At 36.7% G+C, this 27,739-nt stretch overlaps 2 protein-coding genes across 9 annotated transcripts in view; both read right to left on the bottom strand.

Moving 5' to 3' along the window:
• Positions 1–1,729, bottom strand: part of deaf1 (DEAF1 transcription factor) — a 30,045-nt gene extending 28,316 nt beyond the window's left edge. Inside the window, exon 1 of one of the 2 annotated variants that reach the window (XM_005174255.6) lies at positions 1,306–1,729. In XM_005174255.6, the coding sequence (XP_005174312.1) occupies positions 1,306–1,504 (199 nt within the window). In that variant the 5' untranslated portion in view covers positions 1,505–1,729. The remainder of the gene's footprint in view (positions 1–1,305) is intronic. The other variant, NM_001130779.1, reaches the window with a different exon arrangement.
• A 544-nt stretch (positions 1,730–2,273) lies between these two features.
• On the bottom strand, positions 2,274–27,234 carry pgghg (protein-glucosylgalactosylhydroxylysine glucosidase). 7 transcript variants are annotated; one of them, XR_012399973.1, is made up of 14 exons: positions 27,157–27,234; positions 24,599–24,860; positions 24,314–24,524; positions 20,971–21,415; positions 18,708–18,827; positions 18,505–18,655; positions 16,496–16,607; positions 14,326–14,398; positions 14,095–14,231; positions 12,377–12,510; positions 12,141–12,236; positions 8,228–8,325; positions 4,805–5,013; positions 2,274–2,794 (listed from the first exon to the last, which is right to left on the bottom strand). XR_012399973.1 is itself a non-coding variant. In XM_068217418.2 (14 exons), exons 2-14 carry the CDS (start codon positions 24,843–24,845, stop codon positions 2,718–2,720), a joined length of 2,091 nt encoding a protein of 696 aa, XP_068073519.1. In that variant the 5' UTR covers positions 24,846–24,860; positions 27,157–27,234; the 3' UTR covers positions 2,274–2,717. The 7 variants fall into 7 exon arrangements, 4 of the variants coding, with proteins under 4 accessions (XP_068073519.1, XP_068073520.1, XP_073798434.1 ...); XR_012399974.1 differs by having other exon boundaries at positions 24,599–24,857; XM_068217418.2 differs by having other exon boundaries at positions 18,505–18,636.
• Positions 27,235–27,739: the final 505 nt, after the last annotated feature.

Below are 27,739 nucleotides of genomic sequence, written 5' to 3'. Positions count from 1 at the left end.
AAAAAATTAAACAAATAAACAAATAAAATAATCGTTCATTAATCGTAATCGAGGTAAAATGTTCAGTTAATCAAGATTTTGAAATTAGGCCAATTCACCCAGCCCTAACTGTAATATATATATATAGCTGTATTAGCAAATTAAGCTGTGTGTGTGTGTGTGTATATGTATGTATGTATGTATGTATGTATATATATATATATATATATGTATATGTATATATGTATATATATATATATGTATGTATATACATGTATATATATATGTATGTATATATATGTATAAATATGTATGTATATATATGTATATATATATGTATATATATATATATATATATATATGTATGTATATATATATATATATATATATATATATATATATATATATATATATATATATATATATATATATTTGTTTTTGTTCTTCTTTTTTGCATCATTTAAATCTATTATTAATATTATGCATATTCATGTTGAAAAATGTGCATATGTTTTGGAAACATTATATAGAAATACTTAATAGTTTTATTTAAAAATGATTAAAATCACAATACAATAATCTTAACAGTCTTAAAAAAAGTTTGATTTTTGTACATACCGCAATTTTATGTGGTATAATCCCATGTTAGTGTTTTCTCTTTAAGTGTAATTTAAGAGAACATTTCAGCAGTTTCATTTGAAAAACTTCGTAAAAAACGTTTCATGCTAATAAATAAATCAAGATAATGATGGTTGTAATATAGTTATTTATTGTTTTACCTTTTCATTTATTTTTCCGAGTGCTTTGAATTTATGATTTTGTTCTTTATCTTTATGAATCCCTTATCCAAAGCGCACAGACACATGAAGCACTTCTTGTTTGATTTTGGATGGTTATTAATTTAATCTGATGTAGAGTGAAACTGATTTTAGTGTAATTTTATATGCAAATGTGTACAACATTATTACATCTAACTTTTTTAAATAAAAAAAGATTATATTAACAGTATATTTTCACATAGGTTACCATAGCCGCCAGGGGTCAAATAAATAAATTAATATAACCCAAATAAATGTACATAATGCTTCATAAGTTATTTTAGCTTTTCTGTTAGTAACGTTATAAACTGCCATTGTTTAATCTCTTTTATAAAAACGTCACAATTTTGACATTTATACACGATATTTTCCATGTAAAACTAGATGTATGACAAAATAACTTCCTGAATCAACTGTATCATGTTCAAAACGTGATCTTCCGTCTAATTAAAAATCAACTTGTTAGAACCACGACATCAACAGCTGCGCATGCGCAACAATGACTGACCCGCAAATGCGGTCTCGGCATCGTCCGGGTTCGGGAGGGATTCGGTGATGTCGATGGTTCCCGCTTCTCCCATCACAGTCATCGTGGCGACTTCGGCCTCCGATTCGGTATCCGAACCCACCGGCTCTCCGGTAGATGCGCTCTCTGACGCGTCGCCGAGCTCGAGCTCTTTCGTCGCCGGTTCTTCAGTCGCGTCCATTTCAAAACAGCGGCGCACGGAATCAGCCGAAACTGTCCGAAGGGCTGTCGAGGCAAGGAGCGCGTCCCTCGCGATTTAACGACGTGCAACAATCCAACCGAGCGCTTATTCAACCTGCGCGAACAGATTACAGTTTTACCAAAGCGTTTTTATCTTCGAGTGCGAAAGAAAAGAAGGCGGCTGCAGGATAATGGCCTCCGAGTGTCTTTAGTGGGGACGGGGATCAACACAGGAAGGAGAGCAGGCGGAAATTACCGAATCAAAACGGAAATTACCGAAAGGACACGACGTAACACGAAACGACGCTCGAGAACACAGGACGTGATTTGCCCTGACACATGTGGATTGTGTTCAATAAAAAATAATTTAATCTTTAGAGAACTTGAAACTTTTAATGGAAACTTAATAAAGGAAATTGTTTGCACTAAAAAAGTTAGATCGCTTAAGTGGTTTTGCTTGCTATTTAATGAAGAAGATAAAAACGTTATTATATTTTTGCCGTGTATTATAAACGTGTTTGTCAAAATTACAATAACAAAAGCAAAAACAAACAAAACTGAGAATTATCATACTTAATAACAATAATAATTATAAACATACATGATTTATAAATTTATTTTATAAGCTAATTTATTTATTCAGCCAAATACTTTTTATTTATTTATTTTTTTTTGGCCATTTGCCAGAAATTACTAAGATAACAAAAACTTCAATCTGTGGGGGAAAAATGTAAAAAGCTAAATGAACAAATTATTAAATGGAGAGTAAATTATAAAAACAAAATATATTTTATGTGTTCACCTACATATATTTTACGTGCATTTATTCAGGTGAATAAAGTAAATAAATAACAATAAAATGATTGCTTTCTCAATATAAATGGGTTTGGCAGAAATTACTAAAAATCAACAACAGCACTGATCAATATAGCAGAGAAATTTTTTTTAAATCCCCATAAAGTTACAAGTAATTTATCAACATTATTTTATAGTAAACAGATTGTTCAATGTTCCCAGAGTTTACTGTTATTCGTGCAATACTAGTTTGTATAATTGCCAGCCATGAAGTTAACTATCACAGTAAGATGCAGTATAAAAGGCATCAAAATGCTCTTTATAAAATCTTGATATAGTGTTTATCAAACATATTAATGGTATTAATATTTCCAAAACTCTGGCAGAAAAGCAAAAAAGTTGGTCTGTGATGTGGATCGTCAGATGGGCCAGCAGGAAGAACTGGATTTTAGTTGACGGATGTGACCAGGCTGGCAAGGAAAGCTCACAGACTGTCCTGTAAACAACAACAACAAAAAAAATTGCATAATTTTACTTAAAAAGCAAGGCAAAAAAATAACATCGACTACTATTAATTTGATTATTATGTCGGCATGACAAAACCAAAATACTACAATTCTATTTATTTATATTTTCTTACTGATCACTGATAACAAACCCAATCAAATCTAATGGAAATCCTATTTTAAATATGCTAGAAACATGCTAATTTGTTAACAATACCAATGTACTGCATGCAGAAAACATATGTTAGCAAATCTGTCAAAACATCCCGGCTGAAAAAAAACTGGTTTTAGCTGGTCAACCAGCCTGGTTTAAAGGGGTTCTGGCCATTTCCAGGTTGATTTCCAGTCTGATCTTACCTGGGCAGGCTGGAAAATGACCAACTAAAACCAGCTTGACCAGGTTTAAGCTGGAGATAGCTGGTTTTAGTTTGTCATCTCCCAGCCTGACTAGCTAAAACCAGTTTTTTTTTTCAGCAAGGATGCTATAAACATGCTGATTGATGTTAGCAATATCACAGGTGAGAAACATCAACAATATGTTAAAACATGCAAGCAATAAACAACATGCTATTTATGAAAAACATGCTGGCAACATACATGGCAAATCAAGCTAGGTGCATGTTAACAATATGTTAAGTATACCAGAAACATGCTAAATTGATGCTAGTAACACAATAAAATGTGTTATCTACTTTTTTTTGTTATGCTAATCATGCTGGAAACATTATAGAAAACATGCAAATTAGCTCTAACAATATTCTAATCATGCTAGGAACATGATATTTTTGTGATAATAATCTCTTAATCATGTTAGAAACATGCTAATTAGAGATAACAATATCCAAATCATGTTAGAAAGATGCTAATTAGCACTAAAAATATCCTAGCCAAGCTAGAAACATTCAAGTAGACATGATAATTAGCCCTAACAATATCATAATATTGCTAGAAACATGCTAATTAGCATTAACAATATCCTGGTCATGCTAGAAACATGTAAATTAGCGCTAGCAATATCATAATCATGCTATAAACATGTTAAGTAGAGCTAACAATAATTATGCTTGAAACATTCTAGAAAACATGCTAATTAGCACTGACAACATCCAAATCATGTTAGAAAGATGCTAATTAGCGATAACAATATCCTAATCATGCTAGAAACATTCTTGAAACATGGTAATTAGTGCTAACAATACCCTAATCATGCTAGAAACGTTAATTAGCGCTAACTATATGCTGGAAACATTTTAAAAACATGCTAATTAGCACTTACCATATCCTAAAAACATTCTAGAAACATGTTATTAGCGCTAACAATATCCTAATCATGCTAGAAACATTCTTGAAACATGTTATTAGCGCTAACAATATCCTAATCATGCTAGAAACATTCTTGAAGCATGTTATTAGCGCTAACAATATCCTAATAATGCTAGAAATATTCCAGAAACATGTTAATGAGTGCTAACAATACCCTAATTATGCTGGAAACGTGTTAATTATTAGTGCTAACAATATCTTAATCACGGTAGGACATTTTTGTAACGTTCTAATTCATGTTAGCATGATAAACAGGCTAGCACCATACTCATTCATGCTAACAATGTTGTGTTATTCTTGCTAATAATAAATGTTATCAACATGCCATCCTAGCTAAAAACATGATAAAAATGGTCCACGCTAGTGCTGTTTAGTGATTAATCGTGACTAAATGAGTACAAAATTAGATTTAACTTCTATAATTTATACATTAGACATTTTGTATACATGTATGATAAATAAACACTACACACACACACACACACACACAAAATAACAGGTTACCAGCAGTAATCCATGCAACATGCTAATTGAGGCTAATAAAACACTGTAAGCACATTAGCCGCACAAATGAACTTTTCTGACTAGAATTTTCAAACATTTCAGAAGTTATTGTACAATTTCACATCTGCTTCTGTCAACTCAATCAACATCAAACTAAATTAAATGTTCATTACCTGGAGTAAGCAGTAGGGTAGATCCAGAATTGAGCACAACTTGAAGAGTGAATGTCTCTTTGCTGTCAGTCTTCCTCACAGAAACTTTTACTTCTTCACTTGTGATCGTCCAGTCCATCTTATGGCCGAGATAACAAACACCCTTCACACTGAGTGCAGAAACATCCAGCGGCAGCAGTGGAGAGAAGGCTAGCTGCTCCTTCTGCACTCTAAACACACACACACACACACACACACACACACACACACACCATATAATGAGTTAATGGATGTCAGAGAGTTAAATGAAATGTCCCAAAATGATACAGTATACACATACACTCAGCGGCCACTTTATTAGGTACACCTTATAAACACCTTACTAGTACCGGGTTGGACCCCCTTTTGCCTTCAGAACTGCCTTAATCCTTCATGGCATAGATTCAACAAGCTACTGGAAATATTCCACAAAGATTTCGGTCCATATTGACATGATAGCATCACGCAGTTGCTGCAGTTTGTCGGCTGCACATCCTTGATTTGAATCTCCCGTTCCACCACATCCCAAAGGTGCTCTATATGATTGAGATCTTGTGACTGTGGAGGCCATTTGAGTACAGTGAACTCATTGTCATGTTCAAGAAACCAGTCTGAGATGATTTGCGCTTTTTGACATGGTGCGTTTTCCTGCTGGAAGTAGCCATCAGAAGATAATTACATTATACATTGGTCATAAAGGGATGGACATGGTCAGCAACAATACTCAGGGTAGGCAGTGGCGTTGACACGATTCTCAGTTGGTACTAATGGACCCAAAGTGTGCAAAGAAAATATCCCCCACACCATTACACCACCACCAGCCTTACCCATTGATACAAGGCAGGATGGATCCATGCTTCCATGTTATTGGAAGCATGGAAGTTATCCATTCATGGCCAAGATTCTGGAGAAAGTAGTGTTCAATCAAGTCCTGGACTTTCTTACTCAAAACAATCTCATGGACAACAAGCAATCCGGCTTTAAGAAAGGCCACTCAACTGAGACTGCCCTGCTCTCGGTCGTGGAGGATCTCAGACTAGCTAAAGCAGACTCTAAATCATCAGTCCTCATTTTGCTGGACTTGTCAGCTGCTTTTGACACTGTCAACCACCAGATCCTGCTATCTACGCTTGAGTCACTGGTCGTTGCGGGCACTGTTATACAATGGTTCAGATCTTACCTCTCTGACAGGTCATTCAGGGTGTCTTGGAGGGGAGAGGTGTCCAACCTACAGCATCTAAACACTGGGGTACCTCAAGGCTCTGTTCTTGGGCCACTTCTCTTCTCCATCTACACATCATCTCTAGGACCAGTCATCCAGAGACATGGATTCTCCTACCACTGCTATGCTGATGATACCCAGCTATACCTCTCTTTTCATCCTGATGATCCCTCGGTTCCAGCTCGTATCTCAGCCTGCCTGTTGGATATTTCACACTGGATGAAAGATCATCATCTTCAGCTGAACCTCGCAAAAACGGAAATGCTTGTAGTTTCTGCCAACCCGACTCTACACCATAACTTTTTAATCCAGATGGATGGGGCAACCATTACTGCATCCAAAATGGTGAAAAGCCTTGGAGTAACGATTGATGACCAACTAAACTTCTCTGACCACATTTCTAGAACTGCTCGATCGTGCAGATTTGCACTCTATAACATCAGAAAGATCCGACCCTTCTTATCTGAACATGCAGCTCAACTCCTTGTTCAAGCTCTTGTTCTCTCCAAACTGGATTACTGCAACTCTCTACTAGCTGGGCTTCCAGCTAACTCTATCAAGCCTCTTCAACTGCTCCAGAATGCAGCAGCACGAGTGGTCTTCAATGAACCTAAACGAGCACATGTCACTCCGCTGCTAGTCCGTTTGCACTGGCTGCCAGTTGCTGCTCGCATCAAATTCAAAACTCTGATGTTTGCCTACAAAGTGACTTCTGGCCTTGCTCCTTCTTATCTGCACTCACTTCTGCAGATCTATGTGCCCTCCAGAAACTTGCGTTCTGTGAATGAACGTCGCCTCGTGGTTCCATCCCAAAGAGGGAAAAAATCACTTTCCCGAACTCTAGCGCTCAATCTGCCCAGTTGGTGGAATGAACTCTTAACTGCATCAGAACAGCAGAGTCACTCGCTACTTTCAAGAAACGACTGAAAACTTGACTATTTAGTCTCCACTACACTTCCTAATCTGCAATTGCCTCTTTGAATATCACACTAACTGTACAAAAAAAAAAAAAAAAAAACTACTAATACTTCCCTTCTTAGACTTTACAGACCTGAAACTTGCCTATAGCACTTATTCATTGTTGCTCTTAGTTGTGTAAATTGCTTCCTTGTCCTCATTTGTAAGTCGCTTTGGATAAAAGCGTCTGCTAAATGACTAAATGTAAATGTAATGTAAATGTTATTGATGCCAAATTCTGATCCGACCATCTGAATGTTGCGGCAGAAATGGAGACTCTTCAGACCAGGCAACATTTCTCCAATCTTCTATTGTCTAATTTTGCTGAGCCTGTGTGAATTGTAGCCTCAGTTTCCTGTTCTTAGCTGACAGGAGAGGCACCCGGTGTGGTCTTCTGCTGCTGTAGCCCATCTGCCTCAAAGTGTTGTGTGTTAAGAGATGCTCTTCTGCAGACCTCTGTTGTAACAAGTGGTCAATTGAGTTACTGTTGCCTTTCTATCAGCTGGAACCAGTCTGGCTATTATTCTATGATCTCTGGCATCATCAAGGCATTTGCGCTAACAGAACTGCCACTCACTGAATATTTCCTCTTTTTCAGGCCATTCTCTGTAAACCCTAGAGATGTTTGTGCGTGAAAATCCCAGTAGATCAGCAGTTTCTGAAATGCTCAGACCAGCCCGTCTGGCACCAACAACCATGCCACGTTCAAAGTCAATCAAATCACCTTTCAACCCCATTCTGATGCTCGATTTGAACTGCAGCTGAGCGTCTTGACCATGTTTAAATGCATTGAGTTGCTCCCATGCGATTGGTTAATTAGAAATAAGTATCAACGAGCAATTGGACAAGCGTACCTAATAAAGTGGCCGGTGAGTGTATACACTATATAGAATGGGCATGCATCATTAGAATGCAATGCATTCTGGGTATTTAGGAAAAGAAAGCCTGATTCCTTTAGCTGATTGCTATTCCTCTACTAATTTACTGTTTCATATATACACTCATCAGCAATAAACTGTAAGTGCTGGCACTACACATTAAGACGAGAATCATAGATGGAACTGTTTTCTTCCGGCATCTTGTTAGTTACGGATGTACAGAGCACTTATTCTTTGTAGGATTTTCAGTGTGAATGCAATGCTTACTCTGTCTGTATAACAAAATGGCGTAGTGTATAAGTGTGCGATCTGGGTCGCACCCACAATCTCTGTCATTGATCGTTTTACCTGAAGCCTGTGTAGCCGAACAGTACAGCCTGCAGGAATCCACCCATCCCTGTCAGGAAGTTCACACATCCAGAGCCGTCAGCCGATTCACTCCAGACCTGCTCAAACACGAGATTTTTTTAATAGTTATTTTTTCAGGGTTTTACCTTAATGTACAGGACAGTGGAGATTACAGACAGGAAAGTGATGGGAGTGGAGAGAGGGGGAATAATCAGCAAAGGAGCCGGGAATCGAACTCGGGTCACTGTTCTTAAGTGACTCAATTAATTTGAAATTAAAATGTTAACCTTTTTAAACTCCTAGTTTTTATTATTCTGATTATTTTTATGATAGTTTTGCATTGTTTATGTAAAGCACTTTAAATTAGCATTGTGTATAAAATGTGCTACAGAATAAATAAACTTGCGTTGCAGTGTCATGCATTGGATAAAATGACCGAGAAAATGGACATAAGCAATAGTGTCTGGATGCAGCCTTTATGATGCAAGCTGAGACTGCATCACTCAGCGATGCAATGTCAGACACAATGCACTCAAATGGAGCTAGTGACGTCACTGTGACGGGTAGGGTTAGGGGCGGGGTTAGGTGAGCCCATTAAAAAGCATTAGATGCAGCCCAGATTGCACTGCACCAGGTCTGCAGCCAGACCCCTCTCGACATAAGATCATTTTTCAGTGCAGCTAAACACAAAGTACAAAAAGTTCACATATTAAGCAATTTGGCTTTAAGAATGAGTGCTTAAATACTAAAGTCACAATAACAATCACAGGCAAAGGAGAAAGAAATGATTGAGGAACAGGCAGGGCAGGGTCAGTCAGATGTACAGTGTCAGGTAAGGGTGTTGTGCTTTATTGAAGGGATAATGACAACTCTTTTGGGGGGTGAACAATTTTTCGGAGTTGTGGCTGTTTAGCAGATGAACTTCACATGCTCACCGATTTACAATATGATCGTCAATTTAAAAAGTGTAATGTAAAGTTAGTTATTATGAGGATGGAAAACATCTTTTCCTGCATTTCTTCTGCTTCAGCAGTCAGTCTATTGGCTGTAAACAACCAAGTGGCAGCCTCCCGCTCTCCCTCAGGAAGCCAATACGGAAGTAACTAAAACTGCAATTCATCCGAAATTCCGCTAGTCCTGGCCGCTCCTGGCTCCAAAACAGAGCAAATTTCAATTGAGCCCACTGTTAGAATGGCCAACTTCACAGCAGAAAAGGTGTTTACAGCCTGGTACAAAAAAAGATTTTGGTTAATACAGCTAATATTACCCTTCATGACAACTGTGAGGGGGGTGAATTTTTTTATAACTCATCCGTTTCCTTTATATTAAGTTATATTAAGTTTGCATAATTAAGGGAGTGGCCACTTGAGTGACAGCTAAGTCTCGTTGGTCGCCGTCACGTCACCTCAGCTGAATCCTGCAGATTAGCCACTGAACTCTGCATATTTATCGTATTTCTGTGTTGTTTTATGTGGCTTTACACAGTCAACTGCCTTTTGGACTTGTTTCCTACAATTATTAGATGGCATGGCATGCTGAGTGCACTTAATTGTGCTCACAAACCATTCACGTGGCCTCCGTTTCCCCTGTGAGTAAAGTTATATACTTATATACCATCTCTATACATGTATTTGTTTTATTTAAGATCATTTATCGTTTATATTTAGAGCTGTAATGCACTCCAGAATCTGTCGGATTGATTAGCTGTAGGCTCTAGAACAGTCATCTGAAGCGTTGTCATACAGTGTTATGCTGGATTTCATCAATAGTCTTACATTAACTAACACAGACTATATCTGAAGTGTTTGGAAGTAATTTGCGTTTTCCTCCTGTTGAAAAACGTCATAAGAACAATGTTTAGTGGCTCAATGTATTACAGCAGTGTTTTTACAAGTCTAAACACTTTATTGATAATAGTGTACAGCCAAGCACAAGTGGTCAGAACACAAACGAGTCACAGGTGATAAAGTATTAAGCGTTTCTCCCAAAGTAAAGTGTGTCTGAACCAGGTCCAAGCTAAATGCCAGCAGGTGTCTGTAGCTCCGCCCACTCTCCGCCTCTTTGCCCTTGTTTGGTATCCCGCCGTGGGTGTGTTGACGCGCGAACAAAATGGCGACGGTTGGCCCCGCCTACTTGTGGCTTCTTTTGCGCTTTTTAGAAACCTATGGGTGACGTCACGCATACTACGTCCATATATTTTAGTCTATGTAAACAACACAACAAACAATGCAGTAAATAGTTTTGAAGAAAAATTCGCTTTGTCGTTGAACCTGAGAAAAACTTTGAAAATAATAATAATGCCGTAGTCTCCATGCTATAATAATAATACTGAAACCATTTTTAACTGCGGGGACATATCTTTATTAGTACAATTCGGCTGTATTATTTGTGTCCCCTTCAAAAAATGCTCGAAGGAAATTTTATATATTTTTTGTTAAATCAGATTTACGCCCATGCTCTGAATATTCGCTCTGAAATAGTATGTAAGTGTGGCTTAGTAACATGTGTTATTCCTGCATGCCGCCGGCAAACCACTACTACATTCTAACTGGCGAATGACATGAACAAGTGGGTTGTCTGCTATCGTGTCGTGGTGCGCGCATTTGCGATTTCAAGAGGTGTGGCTTTGAACCACAATCCCTCCCCGCCGTCCAATGATAATATGCTAACGGGTTAGCATTTTGGCAGATCACCTACTGCACCTTTAAGACTTTTCAAGGCCTAAAATTTTGTTTTTGAGATTTAAGACATTTTAAGACCCCGCGGACACCCTGAATAAAAAAAAATCTTTAAAATCTGTTGTCATTTATAAAATATACAATGTCAAACACTATATGCAGCGGATCACTGAGCACACCCTGCTATATTACTTCATATTAATTAATATTTTTATCCATTCCTCAGTAAATTTAGACCATCATTTTTTTGTACATTTAAACAAAAAGGTTTTATTAAACAGTTACATCTATTAAAATAAGAGTGTGGTCACAGAACATGTTTAGGAATAGAAAGAAAATACAACTGCAAATAAAATGACAAACTACACAATTTCAACTAAAGTTTATATATTTTATCTTTCTCCAGATTTTACCTGTTTATTAAATATTAATATTTAATATTTTCCACTAACAGTTTAATTTGGGTGTACATATGCCATATACACATTCATTCATTTTCTTTTTGGCTTAGTCCCTTTATTAATCAGAAGTCGCCACAGCGGAATGAACCGCCAACTAATCCAGCATACAGCGGATGCCCTTCTATCTGCAACCCATCACTAGGAAACATCCATACACACTCATTCACACACATACACTACAGACAATTTTAGCTTACCCAATTCACCTGTACCGCATGTCTTTGGACTTGTTGGGGAAACCGGAGGAAACCCACACCAACACGGGGAGAGCATGCAAACTTTACACAGAAATGCCAACTGACCAGCCGAGGCTCGAACCAGCGACCTTCTTGCTGTGAGGCGATCGTGTTTCCAACTGCGCCACCGTGATACCCCATATACACAGGCACGTGCACACACAGGGCTCAACCTGTACAGGGCACATGCCCTTTTTAGTCTTGGATAGAAAGTGCCCTTCCAAAATTATCTGAAGTGCCCCCGCGACACCTCCCACCACCCCCCCCCCCCCCCCCCACTTCAGTAGGCGCGCAATATTACCGCTCGAGTATGCGCACATCTCCCCACCCCCCACCCCCCGCTTTACAGTACGCGCACGACAACACCGCTGATCAAAACGCGCGCGACAGAAACACCCCCTCCCTCAAAATATTTATCCTGCACATGCCCTTTGGACAGTCTCTGCACGGGCCTGCATATACACATAATACACATTTTCGTAATGTGCACACACTGATAATAAGGCAAACCCAGACACACACAGACAGTGAAACCCACCTGAAATGGTTTCTGGATATTTTTGAAGCATTTCTGCAGAAGCTTTTGGGCTCTTTCTGCTTCTCCAAGTTCAAGCCAGCCCAAAGCAAACATGCCCTAGACACACACACACACACACACACACACACACACACACATATACACACACACTTACTGCAAAGATTATGAGAAAATATCCGCAATTAAATACTCAACTGACAGTCAATAACACAGACAGAGAGCATGCTGGGACTGACCCAGGTCATGGCGGGTCCGAGCGGGTCAGTGACGGCCTCGTACATCTCCAGATCGTTGCGTCTGATCTCTGGGCTCATGGGAAAGGCCAGCGGGAAACCCAGCAAAACCACATCCGCCTGCTTCACTTTATTGCCTGAGGAGAATAGCGCACAGCACATAAGAGTGCAACTTTGCTTCATGGATTTGCCCTCTAAAATATTACTTTGTTTTTTAAAGGAAAAAAAAATCATATCTAAATTAAATGCTATTAATTTAAATTTATTTACAAATTATGTAATAATGCATTACAAATTCATTAAAATGATGATACAAGATAAATCCCATTATTTTCTGAATGATTTGCTGTGCAAGGCACTGTCTATCTTAATAAACTTAAACTTTCCATGTAATTTTAGAGACCTTTCTTTTTTGTTATTTTTTTTAATCATAAATAAATCCTATTTTAACATTTAAATGCAATGTAATTTTTGTATTCATAAGTTAACAAATATAATATTTAAAATTGGCGACGCAGTGGTGCAGTAGGTAATGCTGTCGCCTCACAGCAAGAAGGTCGCTGGTTCTGGTTTCCCCCACAGTCCAAAGACTTGGTACAGGGGAATTGGGTAGGCTAAATTGTCCGTAGTGTATGAATGAGTGTGTGTGGATGTTTCCCAGAGATGGGTTGCAGCTGGAAGGGCATCCGCTGCGTACAACATATGCTGCATAAGTTGGTGGTTCATTCTGCTGTGGTGACCCCGAATTAATAAAGAGACTAACCCGAAAAGAAAACGAATGAATGAATGAATATTTAAATTCAAAATTTGTAGAAATTTTGATTTAAAAAAAACAATTTCATCATGTTAAGCAATTATTTTTATTAGTTTTGTTCTTTTAAATTAATAAAATAGTCCAACTGAATTACGTTTTTAGAATGTAATGTTATGGTTTAGCACTGATCTGCATGACAAATTCATTACAATTCTTCATCTTAAAAATATTTATTATGATTTATGGTATTGCACTATATATTTTTATTAAACTTAAAGGGCATGTTGTTTTCAAATGTTTTTTTAAGCTTTTTAATTTGTTTTATTTGTTAATTTAAAAAAAATATTTAGTAAATTATTGTCATTTTATAAATCTGTACATCTGAACAAAAATAATGTTACAAAAGTGTAAATTTTAGAGTTTATGGAATTAAAATGCATTTATTTTTTTACTAATTATTATAATAATAATTATTATAACTTTAATGCAACAAAATACGCACACTTGTTTCTGTCTTTCTTTTTTAGGCCTCATTCCTCTGGAGAATTTCATTCATTCATTCATTTTCCTTCGGCTTAGTCACTTATATATCAGGGGTCGCCACAGCAGAATGAACCGAGAACTATTCCAGATATCGTTTTACACAGCGGATGCCCTTCCAGCCCTAACCCAGTACTGGGAAACACCCATACACACTCACATTCACACACACTCAAACACCACAGCAATTTACTTTCTCAAATTTCCCTATAGTGCATGTGTTTGGACTGTGGGGGAAACCGGAGCACCTGGAGAAAGCATGCAAACTCCACACAGAAATGCCAACTGGGCCAGCCGGGACTCAAACCAGCAACCGTCTTGCTGTGAGGCGACAGTGCTAACCCCTGAGCCACCTTGCCACCCTCCTGTGGAGAATCTGGCCTTTAAACACCACACCATGAACATGAACCTGACGAAAGCTCCTGACCTGGCTTATATCCGTCAAACTCCGGGTGAAACTTCAACTCCGGGTCAAAGGGGATTTTGATCTTGTCAGCGACGTCCTGCCAAGCGGGAGGAGAAACCTCAGCTAACAGAGCCGAAAGCTCCACTGCAAACTCAAGACTGAACAGCACAGACACAGAAGCAATGCAGCATTAACAGCGAAAGACTGAAGAACTTGTGGTTTATTGTGTATTTACAGTGTTTTGCACCACACCTGCGCTGAGCGACGGCATTAGTGAACACTGAGTTGTCCACAGTGAAGTAATATTCATCAGGAGGAATCACACCTAATGGACAAACACCAAAACAAGTACATCATATCAAACAAGACAATAAAGCCGCCTCTCCACTGCACACCACATTTGGACACGACTGTTGGAATACGCCCCCTTGTGGCAGCCGCACAGTATTTTCAGTGTTGTCGTGCACCACGGGGAGAAGCTGATTCTCACGGTGTCCGAAATAAAGGACTGCAAAAGCAAGAGCCTTTATTTTCTGTGCGTTTACAAAGTTTAGCGGATGAATGAATACTAGAAACTCATAGACCGCTAAAATATTGGAGGGAAAGTGAAGACAACATTAAAAATATATATATTTATTACTTTCTTACTTACATTTATGAACAGAAAAGTTTTTCTTTAATATAGACTTTTTATAATTCAAAAAATAACCAAATAAACTCCTATTTCTCATCTCGCCCGCATGGACCTGCTTGGACAACACTGGAATACATCATATCCGGTTGGCAGGTCGCATGCCGTCTAGTTGCAGGAGTTCAAATATTTCAACGGATCCGCAGCTCAATTAGGGTCCGAATTTTCCGCATACGGAGATGATCGGAACTCAACGCAGCTCCCGGACTGCTCTCCATTGGAAATGAATGACTTCCGGTCTGACGCTTGTCGTGTGCAGTGGAAAGGCGGCTTAAGCAAGTTTACATAGATTCTAATACATTTATACATATTTACGTTTACATTTGTTTACATACATACATATAAATACTTATATACACACACACTTTTTTTCTCTTAATCTTTCCTTTATAATATGATGTACATTCAAAAAGTTCCTTAATATTTAGTCATTGTTTCAAGTATCTGGACAAACTTATTTTCTATGTTAATTCTTGTTTTATATAAATTATTATAATAATTATTTAAATATAATTTTTACATAACATTTTTATTATTTTTATTATTTAAATTTTAAACAACAAATAACATCTAAAGTTATTTTTAGATTTAGTTTTTTGTAATAATAATAATAATAATAATAATAATAATAATAATAAAATAATAATAATAAGGGATTTATTATTCCTTTTGTTAATAGTAATTTTAGTGCTTCTACTAAACTTCATTTATTCTTTCATTTTCTTGTCGGCTTAGTCCCTTTATTAATCCAGGGGTCGCCACAGTGGAATGAACAACTTAACTTGCCAACTTATCCAGCATGTTTTAACGCAGCGGATGCCCCTTCAACTGCAACCATCCCTGGGAAACATCAATACACACTCATTCACACTCATACATTTCGGACAACTTAGCCTACCCAATTCACCTATACCGCATGTCTTTGGACTTGTCTTTGGAACCCAAGCGAACGCGGGGAGAACATGCAAACTCCACACAGAAATGCCAACTGGCCCAGCCAAGGCTGGAACCAGCGACCTTCTTGCTGTGAGGCAACAGTACTGCCTACTGCGCCACCACGTCACTGTTTTTACTAAAAGTATTTCAATTATTATATATTAGCTATTTGTTGATTTCAGTTCAATTGGTTACACATTTTGTCACTTTATCAATTTATTTCCTTATTTTTGGGGTCTTTTAAATTGTACTATTTACATTTCATTCATATTTCATTTAGAAAAATGTACGATGTGTACGTGTGTGTGTATAAAATAAACCAAATATTCATGTTGACTTAAATGTTACTGTGAAGTGCTTTGAAATGTGCATTTGTTATTCTGTTTGAGGTACACTCAACTAAAACATGGAGAGGGTGGGGCAAAGAGTAGTTCCTCCCCTTTCAAAAACCAATGCATGTTGTTTTATCACAGCTCTGCCAGTGAGAGTGGTTGAGCTCAAGCGCATCGATTGAAAAATGAGCAGTGTCTTGAGGGGGGCGGCGCATGTCAGACACTAGAGAGCATTTGATTGGTCAGAAATTTTGAAGTATGAAGTGACATCAAAAAAATCGTTGATTCATTAAAGAGGAAGTGACAAACTGCAAACTCAGGATGTTTATATCAGGATCTTCTAAATGTAAATTTAGTCACTGTATTGTACCACACTAGCATATAGATATCCTTAAAACATAAAAAAAAAAAACGATATTTAAATTTTATGGGACCTTTAATAACTGATGACATCAATCTTTACCTTTAATGTGGTACTGTTGGTCAGCAGAGTCCCATGTCACCCGTGAAACCCAGAAATCAGCAACGCCCCACACCACCTCACTGCCCCGTCCAGTCCGAAACAGCTCCAGGTCCTGTATAATAAAGGAGACAGGGAGATGTGTGCACAAATATTTGATTATTCAAAAAAATATGAATATTCAAACAAACGCTGCAAGCATCCAGTCAGGGCACAGTTCAAATGCTACTATGCTTCTAAAGCTCCTCCCATCTCCTTTTGTGGGAGGGCCAATAGTCACCATAATCGAAACATGACTGGATGCTTTTCAGCTTCTGCATCATCTGTCCATATATACTTGAGTTATTTAAAGTAACATGAATATTAACATGCAAACACTGCATGCAGCCAATCAGAGAGCAGTTCAGACGCTGATCCAGTTCCAAAGCTCCACCCATCAACTCTTGTGGGAGGGGAAAAAGTCACCAGAATCGCATCATAACGCTTTCGTCACTCCTTGTAACAGCACCTAAGAAAATCCAAGTTGACTGTCTCTGATTGGCTAAAAGGGTGATTGGATCTGCAGTAGTTTTTTGAAGATATATTAAAAACATAACAATATTTAAGTTTCACTAAATGCCACTTCGCTGGCTGTAAATGGAGTAAATCCATGATAAAATCTAAGCACCTAAATTAAAACTTGCTTTTATAAATATGTGCAATAGGTGGCGCTGTGGAGCAAGTGAAACAAGTTTAATAAATGCATTGAAATCTGGAATAAATGATGATACATGAAATCTTTGACAAGTAAAACAATGAGAAAAATAAAAACGTCAATATTATTCTGTCAAATTAAGAAAACAACATTTACATTTATGTTTTTGCTTAATATTAAGAGTCTGTTATGGCTGCTATACTTGCTTTTTGGTGTAACGATATAAACACAATAGGTGTATGCGTACAATGTATATAAAAATTGAGGCAACTTTCTAATTTTACAATTTTTAATTTTAATTCGCTCTGCGAAATAATTCGAACATACAATGTTTAAAACGTTCGAAAAGAACCTCACTGGGTATAATGCATCAGCTTGTTGCGAATTTAGCTTTCGACATTCGCATTCGTAAATATTGTCTAAAATAGCATTTAATAAAAAAATCGTCCTTCTAATTTAAAAATAATTTAAATAAACGCAATAAATGTAATTTGGTAACACTCTAGTTTACGTGCCTACACACAATACGCCCAATTACTACATTAATAACTATTAAAGTCCTTGTGAACCGGAATATGTTGATGTACCTTCAACTGAAACAGAATATTAAGTAGGGGGCGGGGCATTCTTAAACTAACAGTAAGAGAAGGTATTAATATGTAGTTGCTATTGACCTTATTGTAAAATGCGGAAGTGCGCCTGTTTTCGCGACTGTTTTAGAACTTCCTATTCAGTCGCCAAGGGAGAAATTACAAGGAATAATAAACGGGCAAAAAACGGTCAAACTACTTGCTCTACAAACAAATGTTTGCATTACTATAAAGACCAAGTAGAATAATATAATAAGAAAATATCAGTTTGCAACATCAAGCAGCGTAACGAGCAGTTTTTAACATCTAAAAATGAATGGAAGTGAAAGAGACCGGAAGTCTCGAACTAAAAAATTAAAATGGCTGCGCCCGCTTGTCGGCATAGAATAAGGTGAATAGAAGCCGTGGAAGGTTATGGAAGGTGCTATGGAAGGTTGAAGTCAACAGAAAGACTTCCACTCCAAACACAGAAGCAAATGGTCAGACTATGATTGAAGATTACCAAACCACATTCAAAACAAAGCACAAATTAATTATTCACCTTAAGAATAACAATGTAAGCTTGCTAAATAAACATTGCACATTTTGATTTTACACAAATTTATTGAAGTGCAAATAAATTTTAATAAGCTAGCTTTTTAGTTTCACTTTCACTTTAAACCTCATAATTAATTGTTTGTTATTAGTAAAAATTGTACCTTAAAATAAAGTGTAATGATCAGCTGTACCTGTGTAAGGTAGAAGTACTGCTGGAAGGCCAGAATCACGTCTCCATTGATGTGAAGCTCCTGCTGGGAGTAAACGTCTTCTGGACAAACATCGACGCCTGTCACTGCGCTCTCCCATGCAAACTTCAAACCCTGACGTGATGATATAAAACTGTGCATAATATAAGAGTATAAACTACTGTACATCCAGTTACTCAGTATACCTTGCAGCCCATCTGCTGAGCGTTGACTTGAGCTCCTTCTAGTGTTTCTACACGGTACTGCAGGACAGCCCGGGCCAGAGCAGGATAAAAGAGGGCAATGCTGGGGTACATCCATGTGTCCTGCAGGGGGAACCGGAGAGAGAGACACTAATGATGGCGAAGGTTTGAAACTTTTAGAAATCTTTTGTTTCAAATCAGTGCTCGAAGCGTGTAGCAAATGTAGATCATGTGATTTCAGTAAACGGGACTGTTAATTTAATATGTTTCGAAAACATTTCGAAAATTAAATTTGTCTCACTTGGAGGCGTTCATGTTGGTTCACTCAGATGGCGAGTCATTGATCAGGTTTTATAGTTTTTAACTGTTCTTTGATCAATTTTATGAGTTCGTAGTAGGGCTACATGATACTGGAAAAATATGCGATGTTGTTGAGCATTGCGATAAAAATATTTCCTACGATCAGTGTTTTCTCAAGGATTTTTTCCAGCTGTGGCGGCAGGCCTCTCAAATAAACGCTGCTGAAGTGCGATTTAGTGCGTTTATGTAACAAGTAAATCTCCAACATTAATTAGATTTGCTAGAAATATTTAAAGTAAAGAGAAACGACTATACGTCATGTTTGCTGGCCTCACGCATTACACACCTGTCAGTAAGCCAGTCAGTCAGTCAGTACGTAACCTTAAAGGGTTTAAAAAATGACGCACAGCACTACTTTGGTTACAGAAAAGTTTGCGCTGTTATAATTCACTGACCTTTTAATAGGTTTTGGTGCGATTATAACCCGCTATTAAAAAAAACCATGACTGAATGTTTTGAATTGACAGCTGTAATATAGCCGTGGCGGGATCAATTTTGGCATGGCGCCCTGCCATGGAAGAATGAATGTAGCGAAAACCAAGCTACGACATAGTTTTTTCCTTGATAAATGCTATTTTTTAAAAAGTAATTAATTTTTTTAATGATATTAAATTATTATTATTCAAATAATTTCATAGATTTTTCAATAGTCTTCAGTTTTCCCACAACACACATATTGAAAAACATATTAACATAGTGCTTATCTACAAACATACTCACACCGCACAAAGAAAGAGGGAGAAAAAAAAATTATAATAAATAAATAAATAAATAAATAAAACTAATTAGGAAATTAAGGATAAACTTTCACTTAAGATTCATTCGTTTTCTTTTTGACTTAGTCCCTTTAATAATCAGTGTTCACCACAGTGTAATGAACTGCCAACTTATCCAGCATATGTTTTACGCAGTGGATGCCCTTCCAGCAGCACCCCTGCACTGGGAAACACCCATACACTCTTGCATTCACATCCACACATACACTACGGCCACTTTAGCATATTCAATTCACCTATAACGCCTGTCTTTGAATTGTGGGGGAAACCGGAGCACCCGCGGAAAACCCACACCAACACGGGGAGAACATGCAAACTCCACACAGAAATCCCAACTGACCCAGCAGGGACTTGAACCAGAAACCATCTTGCTTGAGGCAAAACTAATATTCATTCATTCATTTTTAACCGATTTTCTGGGGCAGGGTGGTGGGGGCAGGAGAACCCCAAAACCCCTCTCTCCAGACACATCCTCCAGCTCCGCCCTAGGCCAGCCGAGAGACATTGTCCCTCCAGCGTGTTCTGGGTCTTACCCAAGGCCTCCTCCCAGTGGGACATGCCTGGAACACCTCTCTAAGTAGGTGTCCAGGAGGCATCCAAAACAGATGCCAGAGCCACCTCAGCTGACTTCTCTCAATGTGGAGGAGCAGCTGCTCTACTCTGAGCTCCTCCCGGTTGACAAAGCTCCTCACCCAGTCTATAAGGGTGCGCCCTGCCACCCTGTGAAAGAAACTCATTTTGGCCACTTGTATCCGAGATCTTGTCCTTTTGGTCATGATCCAAAGCTCATGACCATAGGTGAGAGTAGTAATGTAGATTGACTGGTAAATTGAGAGCTTTGCCTTTCGGCTCAGCTCCTTCTTTACCACAATGGACAGGTAAATCAATCGCATTACTGCTGCCGCTGCACCAATCCACCTGTAAATCTCACGTTCCATCCTTCCCTCACTCGTGAACAAAACTCCAAGATACTTGAACTCCTCCACCTGGGGTAAGGACTTTCCTCCAACCTGGAGATGGCAAACTACCTTTTTCCGGTGGAGAACCATGGCTTTAGACTTGGAGGTCACTCTTAATGATTAACACTACAATAAAAAAATAGAAACTCTATCTAATAACATTGACCTCACCTGATCCCAGAACACATGTCCATGATAATCCTCGTCTTCACTGCCATTGGACAATCCTCCAGGACTGACTCCTCCAAACTCAAACGCAGCACTCGCCTCTTTATTTACATATGGAAATGAACCGAGCAGGTAAAACATGCAACCAATCAGAGCACGGTTCAGACTCTCAGCTCCTATCACCTCAATACTGCTCCCCTTCCAAAGCTCCGCCCAGCTCCTCTGGTGGGAGGGGCGTAAGTCACCAGTATTAATGAGTGCTAAACCAGAATCGTAAAATGATTGGGCGCTTTCGTTGCTCCTAGCAACAGCAACTAGGAAAGTCCAGCTGGACTGGCTCTGATTGGCCGGGAGTGTGAGAGTGGGTGTGACTGGCGTCCAGATCAGATGTACAACTGGACGTACTCCTCCAGGAACTTCAGAAGAGGCGGTCTGTCCAAATATATGCCTGAAGATAAGAAAAGGTTACCTGTTATGTATAGTGATCTTAATTCAGTAGAGAAACAGGTGCTGTCAAGCACTTAATTACGAAATTCATGTGTCCCAAAATAAAAGTCCATATTTACAAAATACAGTTGAAGACTGAAATATTAGCCCCCTGTTTTTCACCAATTTCTGTTTATTGGAGAGAAAAAGTTTTCAACACATTTCTAAACATAATAGTTTTAATAACTCATCTCTAATAACTGATTTATTTTATCTTTGCCATGATGACATAAATAATATTTGACTAGATATTCTTCAAGACACTTCTTAAAGTGACATTTAAAGGCTTAACTATGTTAATTAGGTTAACTAGGCAGGGTAGGGTATTTAGGCAAGTTATTGTATAACGATGTTTTGTTCTATAGACGCTTATAGCTTAAAGCGGCTAATCATTTTGTCCTTAAAATGTCTTTAAAAAATTTAAAACTGCTTTTATTCTAGCCAAAATAAAACAAATAAGACTTTCTCCAGAAGAATAAATATTATCAGACACACTGTGAAAATTTCCTTGCTCTGTAAAACAGCATTTGGGAAATATTTAAAAAAAGAAAGAAAAGTCAAAGGGGCGCTAATAATTCAACTGTACATTTGTGAAAATTGTTTATATTTTATATTTTAGATTATATTTATATTATATACACACACACACACACACACACACACACACACACACACACACACACACACACACACATACACATATATACATATATATAATTTTTGTATACACACTACCAGTCAAAAGTTAGGTCAGGACTAGTTTTAAACGTTTAAAATAAGCTTGCTTACCAATGGTTTTGCACTATAAAATAACTATTTAAAAGTAGAATATCATTTAATGTAATCATTTATTTATTTCAATGATGAATTTTCAGCTTCATTTCTCCAGTCTTCAGAGTCACATGATCCTTCAGAAGTTACTCTAATATTCATTATTATTAGTAGTAGTAGTAGCAGTAGTAGTAGTAATAAAAGCAGTAATGACTGGAGTAATAATTTCATTTTAAACTACATACAATAAGAAAGCAGTTCTATAAAATTTTAATAAATATTTAACAATTTGTTTTTACATTTAGTAAACATTGCATTCATGAACTGAATAATTTTCTTAAAAAAAAAAAAAAGACCCCAAACTTTTTACCGGTTGTGTGTGTGTGTGTGTGTGTGTGTGTGTGTGTGTGATCATCGGAATGAAGAGTGAAGAGTGAAGTAAGGAAATTTTGGTCACTTCTTATTATCTGGCATTTCTTTATAGGGCAGTTTGAGGATTAATAATTATTTTTACGGTCAAGGCTAAGGTTAAGCTTAGTTTAGTTTATGTTCTGGCGCTTGTTGTGATGTTATATCATGAATTATGAAATGATCTTATGTCAATCAATGTTCTCGCAGGGAAAGCAGTGAAAGTATGTGTTTATATATACAGTATATGCACGGGTGTAAATCCCGAGGGGGGTGGAGTGATGTGTTAGCCTCATTCAATAGTCGTTCCCCCAAAGTAAAAATAAAAAATCATGTTCTCTATTGTGAAAAATATATTTATGTATACCTAAAAATATGTGTAAGTCAGGGGTTCTCAACCTTTGTCACTTCGAGGCCCACCTTTTTCTCCAAAAAAATTTTGAAGGCCCAAACTGATTGTCTAGAGAAAATGCTTATTTTAAGCTTTATTTTATTTGGTGGATACACACACACACACACACACACACACACACACACACACACACACACACACACACACACTACACGTTTTACATAAACATAAATAAATGTATATGCAAAAAACATTTTTGTATATTTTTTCATTTTATTTATATTATGTAAATACAAATTTTTACCCTGGATGCATTTGATACATCGAAAAATATACATATAAAAGTCTTTGTTATATATATATATATATATATATATATATATATATATATATATATATATATATATATATATATATATATATATATATATATGTGTGTGTCTGTGTATATATATATATATATATGTATATATATATATATATATATATATATATATATATATGTATATGTATACGCACACAAGCACACATGCACGCGCATACGCACACACATGTTTGTTTTTGTGAAAAGTGGGGACATTACATAGGTTTCCATTCATTTTATACAGTCCAAACCGTATATTATATTGCCCTCACCCCACCCCACCCCTAAACCCAACCATCACAGGAGACTGTGTTCAGCTCAACTAACGGATTAAACTCATTCTGTAGGATTTATAAGCATTTTGAGAAATGAGGACGTCACCAATGTCCTCACACACACACACACACACACACACACACAATGATGTCAGAATTATTAGCCCCCCTGAGAATTGTTTTTCACAGTATGTATGATAATATTTTTCCTTCTAAAGAAAGTCTTATTTGTTTTATTTCAGCTAGAATAAAATCAGTTTTAAATTTTTTAAAAAACATTTTAAGGTCAATATTATTAGCCTCCTTAAGCAATATTTGTTTTCTGATTTTCCATAGAACAAACTATCGCTCTACAATAACTTGCCTAAATCCCTAGTTAAGCCTTTAAATTGCACTTTTATATATATTATATATTATAAAAATATATATGATAAAAATCTTATTTGTTATATGTATATTTTATATGTATCAATTGCATCCAAGGTAAAAATTTGTATTCACATAATATACATGCGTGTACTTTGTGCATTTAAGTATATAATAAACACAGATGCTGTACATAAAATTTACATAATATTAAAAGGCAATTCAAAGGCTTAACTAGGTTAATGAGGCAAGTTAGGGTAATAAATAAGAAAATCCAACGGCAATGCAGAATTTTACATACAGTATATAATAAAGCGAATATACCTTCCACCTTTGTAGTCTGGTGCATTTTGAAAAGCAATGTCTTCACTTTGGGGTTTGAATGAGCTCTCCAGCTGAATGGTGATTGGTTCAGCACTGGTTTTAATGCGCTTGAGGAGAATCTCCATGACCAGCAGGTTTGATTGGTTTCGATGAGCATACAAAACCTGAATGGCCTCAAAATCAGACGTGACCACAGTATGAGAGAAAACACCTAAAACAGAGAGTCTGAGTCATGTAATGTACATATTATTAGGCATTATATCATGTGTGTGGGTTTGTTCTAACCTGTGTGCATGTTTAACTCGTATAACTGTCGTCCGACGTCTCCTGTCTTCATCTGTGCTGCCAGTGGACATGGGATGTTGCCACGGTGACAAGTCCCACCTTCACCGTTATAAACCCCGCCCATATGCATAATTGAATCAAACACTCTAAACCCCAGCAGCCCATTGGATAGCGGCGGCATGAAGCGAGGATCAGAGGGCAAAGTGTCAGAGGTGAAGATGTACGGGTCGACAGGGTCAGAGGTCATTTTTGAACAAATCTGCTGGAAACATGGAAATATGCGAGATGGCATGAGTGACTTGGAGGATTCACTGTCATGTGAACAAAACACTATAAAACAGGAAGTTTTATGATAGACAGAAACAATGTGACACTTTATGATTATAAGAAGGTCAGCAGCTCAGCTCATCTTTAAATATTTTAGATCATAAGAAAACATATATGAGCAATTCCATGCAAATAACAACCTTGCCCTGGAAAAAAAAAAGTTTTCACCAAAATATGGAAACCATTTCTGGGTTTTATATGTAAGCAAGTATTTTACAGTACTTTAGAAACACTTAAAAATGTCTCTGTCAATGTTTCCAAACTATTCTATGTGATTTACCAAAGTCACACAAGTGGCAATTTCACATCTGTCACATCCATAACGGAGAGATGTCACGTCCATAACGACACTTTTTCCTCATAAATGTGAAAATCTTAAATTAAATAAAACCAATCATTTTTGTTTTTAAGAGAGCCGACTCCGATCCTTTTGATCATCATTTTTTTGGGTTGTGCAGTTTAAAAAAACAAAAATTTCTACAAAGTATGTTGTATTCTGTAAACCCGCAGACTTTTTTTAGTCACATCTATAACGCATGTTTATTTTCCTCATTTAAAGTACAGAACATGTTGACTGATAGATAATTTTCTAATCCTATAACTCTGTGGTCAGTTGTTCTGGAAAATATAAACAAATGTTTCAATATAATGTTAACAAACTTTTTATGCAAATTTATGTTTTGAGTTTTTACTGCAAATGTCACATTCATAACGCTGGAATTGCTCATATACTAATATATATATATATATATATATATATATATATATATATATATATATATATATATATATATATATATATATATATATTTTTTTTTTTTTTTTTTTTTTAATATTGCACCAAACATTTATCTTTTTTTTTTTTGTTGCCTCATCTAAAGTACAAACTTACCTTTTTTTAAAAAAACAAATATTATAATTGTATTTACTGTAAAATTGTAACCCATGAAACAGTACATGAAACATTTACTAGACTACTGTAACATATATAGTTGATGGCAGAATTATTCGCCCCCTTTTAATTTATTTTCTTTTTTTTTTCAATATTTCCCAAATGATGTTTAACAGAGCAAGGAAATTTTCACAATATGTCTGATAATATTTTTTCTTCTGGAGAAAGTCTTACTTGTTTTATTTCGTCTAGAATGAAAGCAGCTTTTAATTTTTTAAAAGCCAATTTAAAGTCAATATTATTAGCCCCTTTACCCTATATTTTTTCGATTAGTCTACAGAACAAACCATCATTATACAATAACTTGCCTAATTACCCTAACCTGCCTTGTTAACCTAATTAACCTAGTTAAGCCATTAAATGTCACTTTAAGCTGTATAGAAGTGTCTTATTATTATGTCTTAAAATTATTTGATTAAAGAATGTTATTAGTTATTAGGCTAATAACTATGACTTCAACTGTATGCATGTATATATATATATATATATATATATATATATATATATATATATATATATATATATATATATATATATAGGTACATGCAAATTTCTAATCAGCCAATTACATGGCAGCAATTCAGTGCATCTAGGCATGTAGACATGGTCAAGACTGCTGCGAACTGAGCATCAGAATGGGGAAGAAAGGTAACCTAAGTGACTTTGAACATAACATGGTTGTTAATGCTAAAGCGTGAAGCATCTCAGACTGGTTTCTTAAACATGACAATGAGTAATGGCCTCCACGTTCACCAGATCTCAATCCAATAGAGCATCTTTGGGATCTGGTGAAACGGGAGATTTCCATCATGGATGTGCAGCCGACAAATGTGCAGCAACTGGGTGATGCTGTCATGTCAGTATGGAGCAAAATATCCGGGGAATATTTCCAGTAGCTTGTTGAATTTATGCCATGAAGGATTAAAACAGTTCTGAAGGCAAAAGTGGGTCCAGCCTGGTACTAGTAAGGTGTACCTAATAAAGTGGCCGGTGAATGTACATATTGTCATAAAATACGTCTAAGATATAAAGCGCTGTGTATACCACGAAAACTGGGTTAACAATACACTGTGTAATACCGTGTGAAAGACTCTCCTACAGTAATAATGCTGTCATTTTAACTCGTGACAGTTACACTTTGATCATCGTGAACAAAATTAAAAGCTTTGTTTGTCAGTGCAAAACTAAGCACCTCTGCATTTTTAAATGATTCACTTTAAAAGGACGATGTTAAACATGTACCAGAAACATGTTTGAGGATAAAAACTTCAGTACTTACTGATGTTTCAGGCTTTTGTTACGCGTCTCTGAGGAATGCAGAAAAGTTTCAGCTCATCTCACATGCACAGAAGCGGACGTGAAGGAGGCGGGGCGACAGTCATGTGACCCCCAAAAGGGCGGGGCTTGCGCATCACCAGCGTCTCTGATTTGTCAGGTAGGTGAGTCTAATTAACTATTCATTAATTGAAATTAAAGCGTGAATATTGAATCAAAGTTGTGATGGCAAATTTATAACAGAGACCATTTCTATCTGTATTACAGATACGCATAAACAAGCACTTTCACTAGTAAAATGTCTCTAAAAAATCACGATATCATTCTCTAAATACTAATTATGCGTAAAAGTGCTTGATTAAATGTAATATAATATAGAACATAATATAATATATAGGATAACATATTTCAAATTATAAAATAGCCCGCCTATGGTTTGCTAATATTTTTAACATCATCATAATTATACTTATTATTGTTGTTATTATTTAGGCCTATGTCTATACTTGTTAAAATATTTATGTCTCATATTAAGATTAAAAACACTTAAATTAGCACTGCATGGCCAGCTATTTTTAGTATAAAAT

The sequence above is a fragment of the Danio rerio genome, chromosome 25 (genome assembly GCF_049306965.1).
Source record: "Danio rerio strain Tuebingen ecotype United States chromosome 25, GRCz12tu, whole genome shotgun sequence".
NCBI classification, from domain to species: domain Eukaryota; kingdom Metazoa; phylum Chordata; class Actinopteri; order Cypriniformes; family Danionidae; genus Danio; species Danio rerio.
The sequence above is the reverse complement of the archived record's forward strand: the minus strand, read 5'-3'. Positions and strand labels throughout refer to the sequence as shown.

What these genes read in the sequence shown, in the direction of transcription:
- pgghg (XM_068217418.2), bottom strand. Translation starts at nt 24,845, where the DNA reads ATGACCTCTGACCCTGTCGACCCGTACATCTTCACCTCTGACACTTTG. An exon ending in CCAGACTACAAAGGTGGAAG is followed by an intron (nt 21,416 to 24,313) that starts GTATATTCGCTT and finishes TCTTATCTTCAG; the next exon opens with GCATATATTTGGACAGACCG. An exon ending in TACCCTACTGCTTACTCCAG is followed by an intron (nt 2,795 to 4,804) that starts GTAATGAACATT and finishes TGTTGTTTACAG; the next exon opens with GACAGTCTGTGAGCTTTCCT.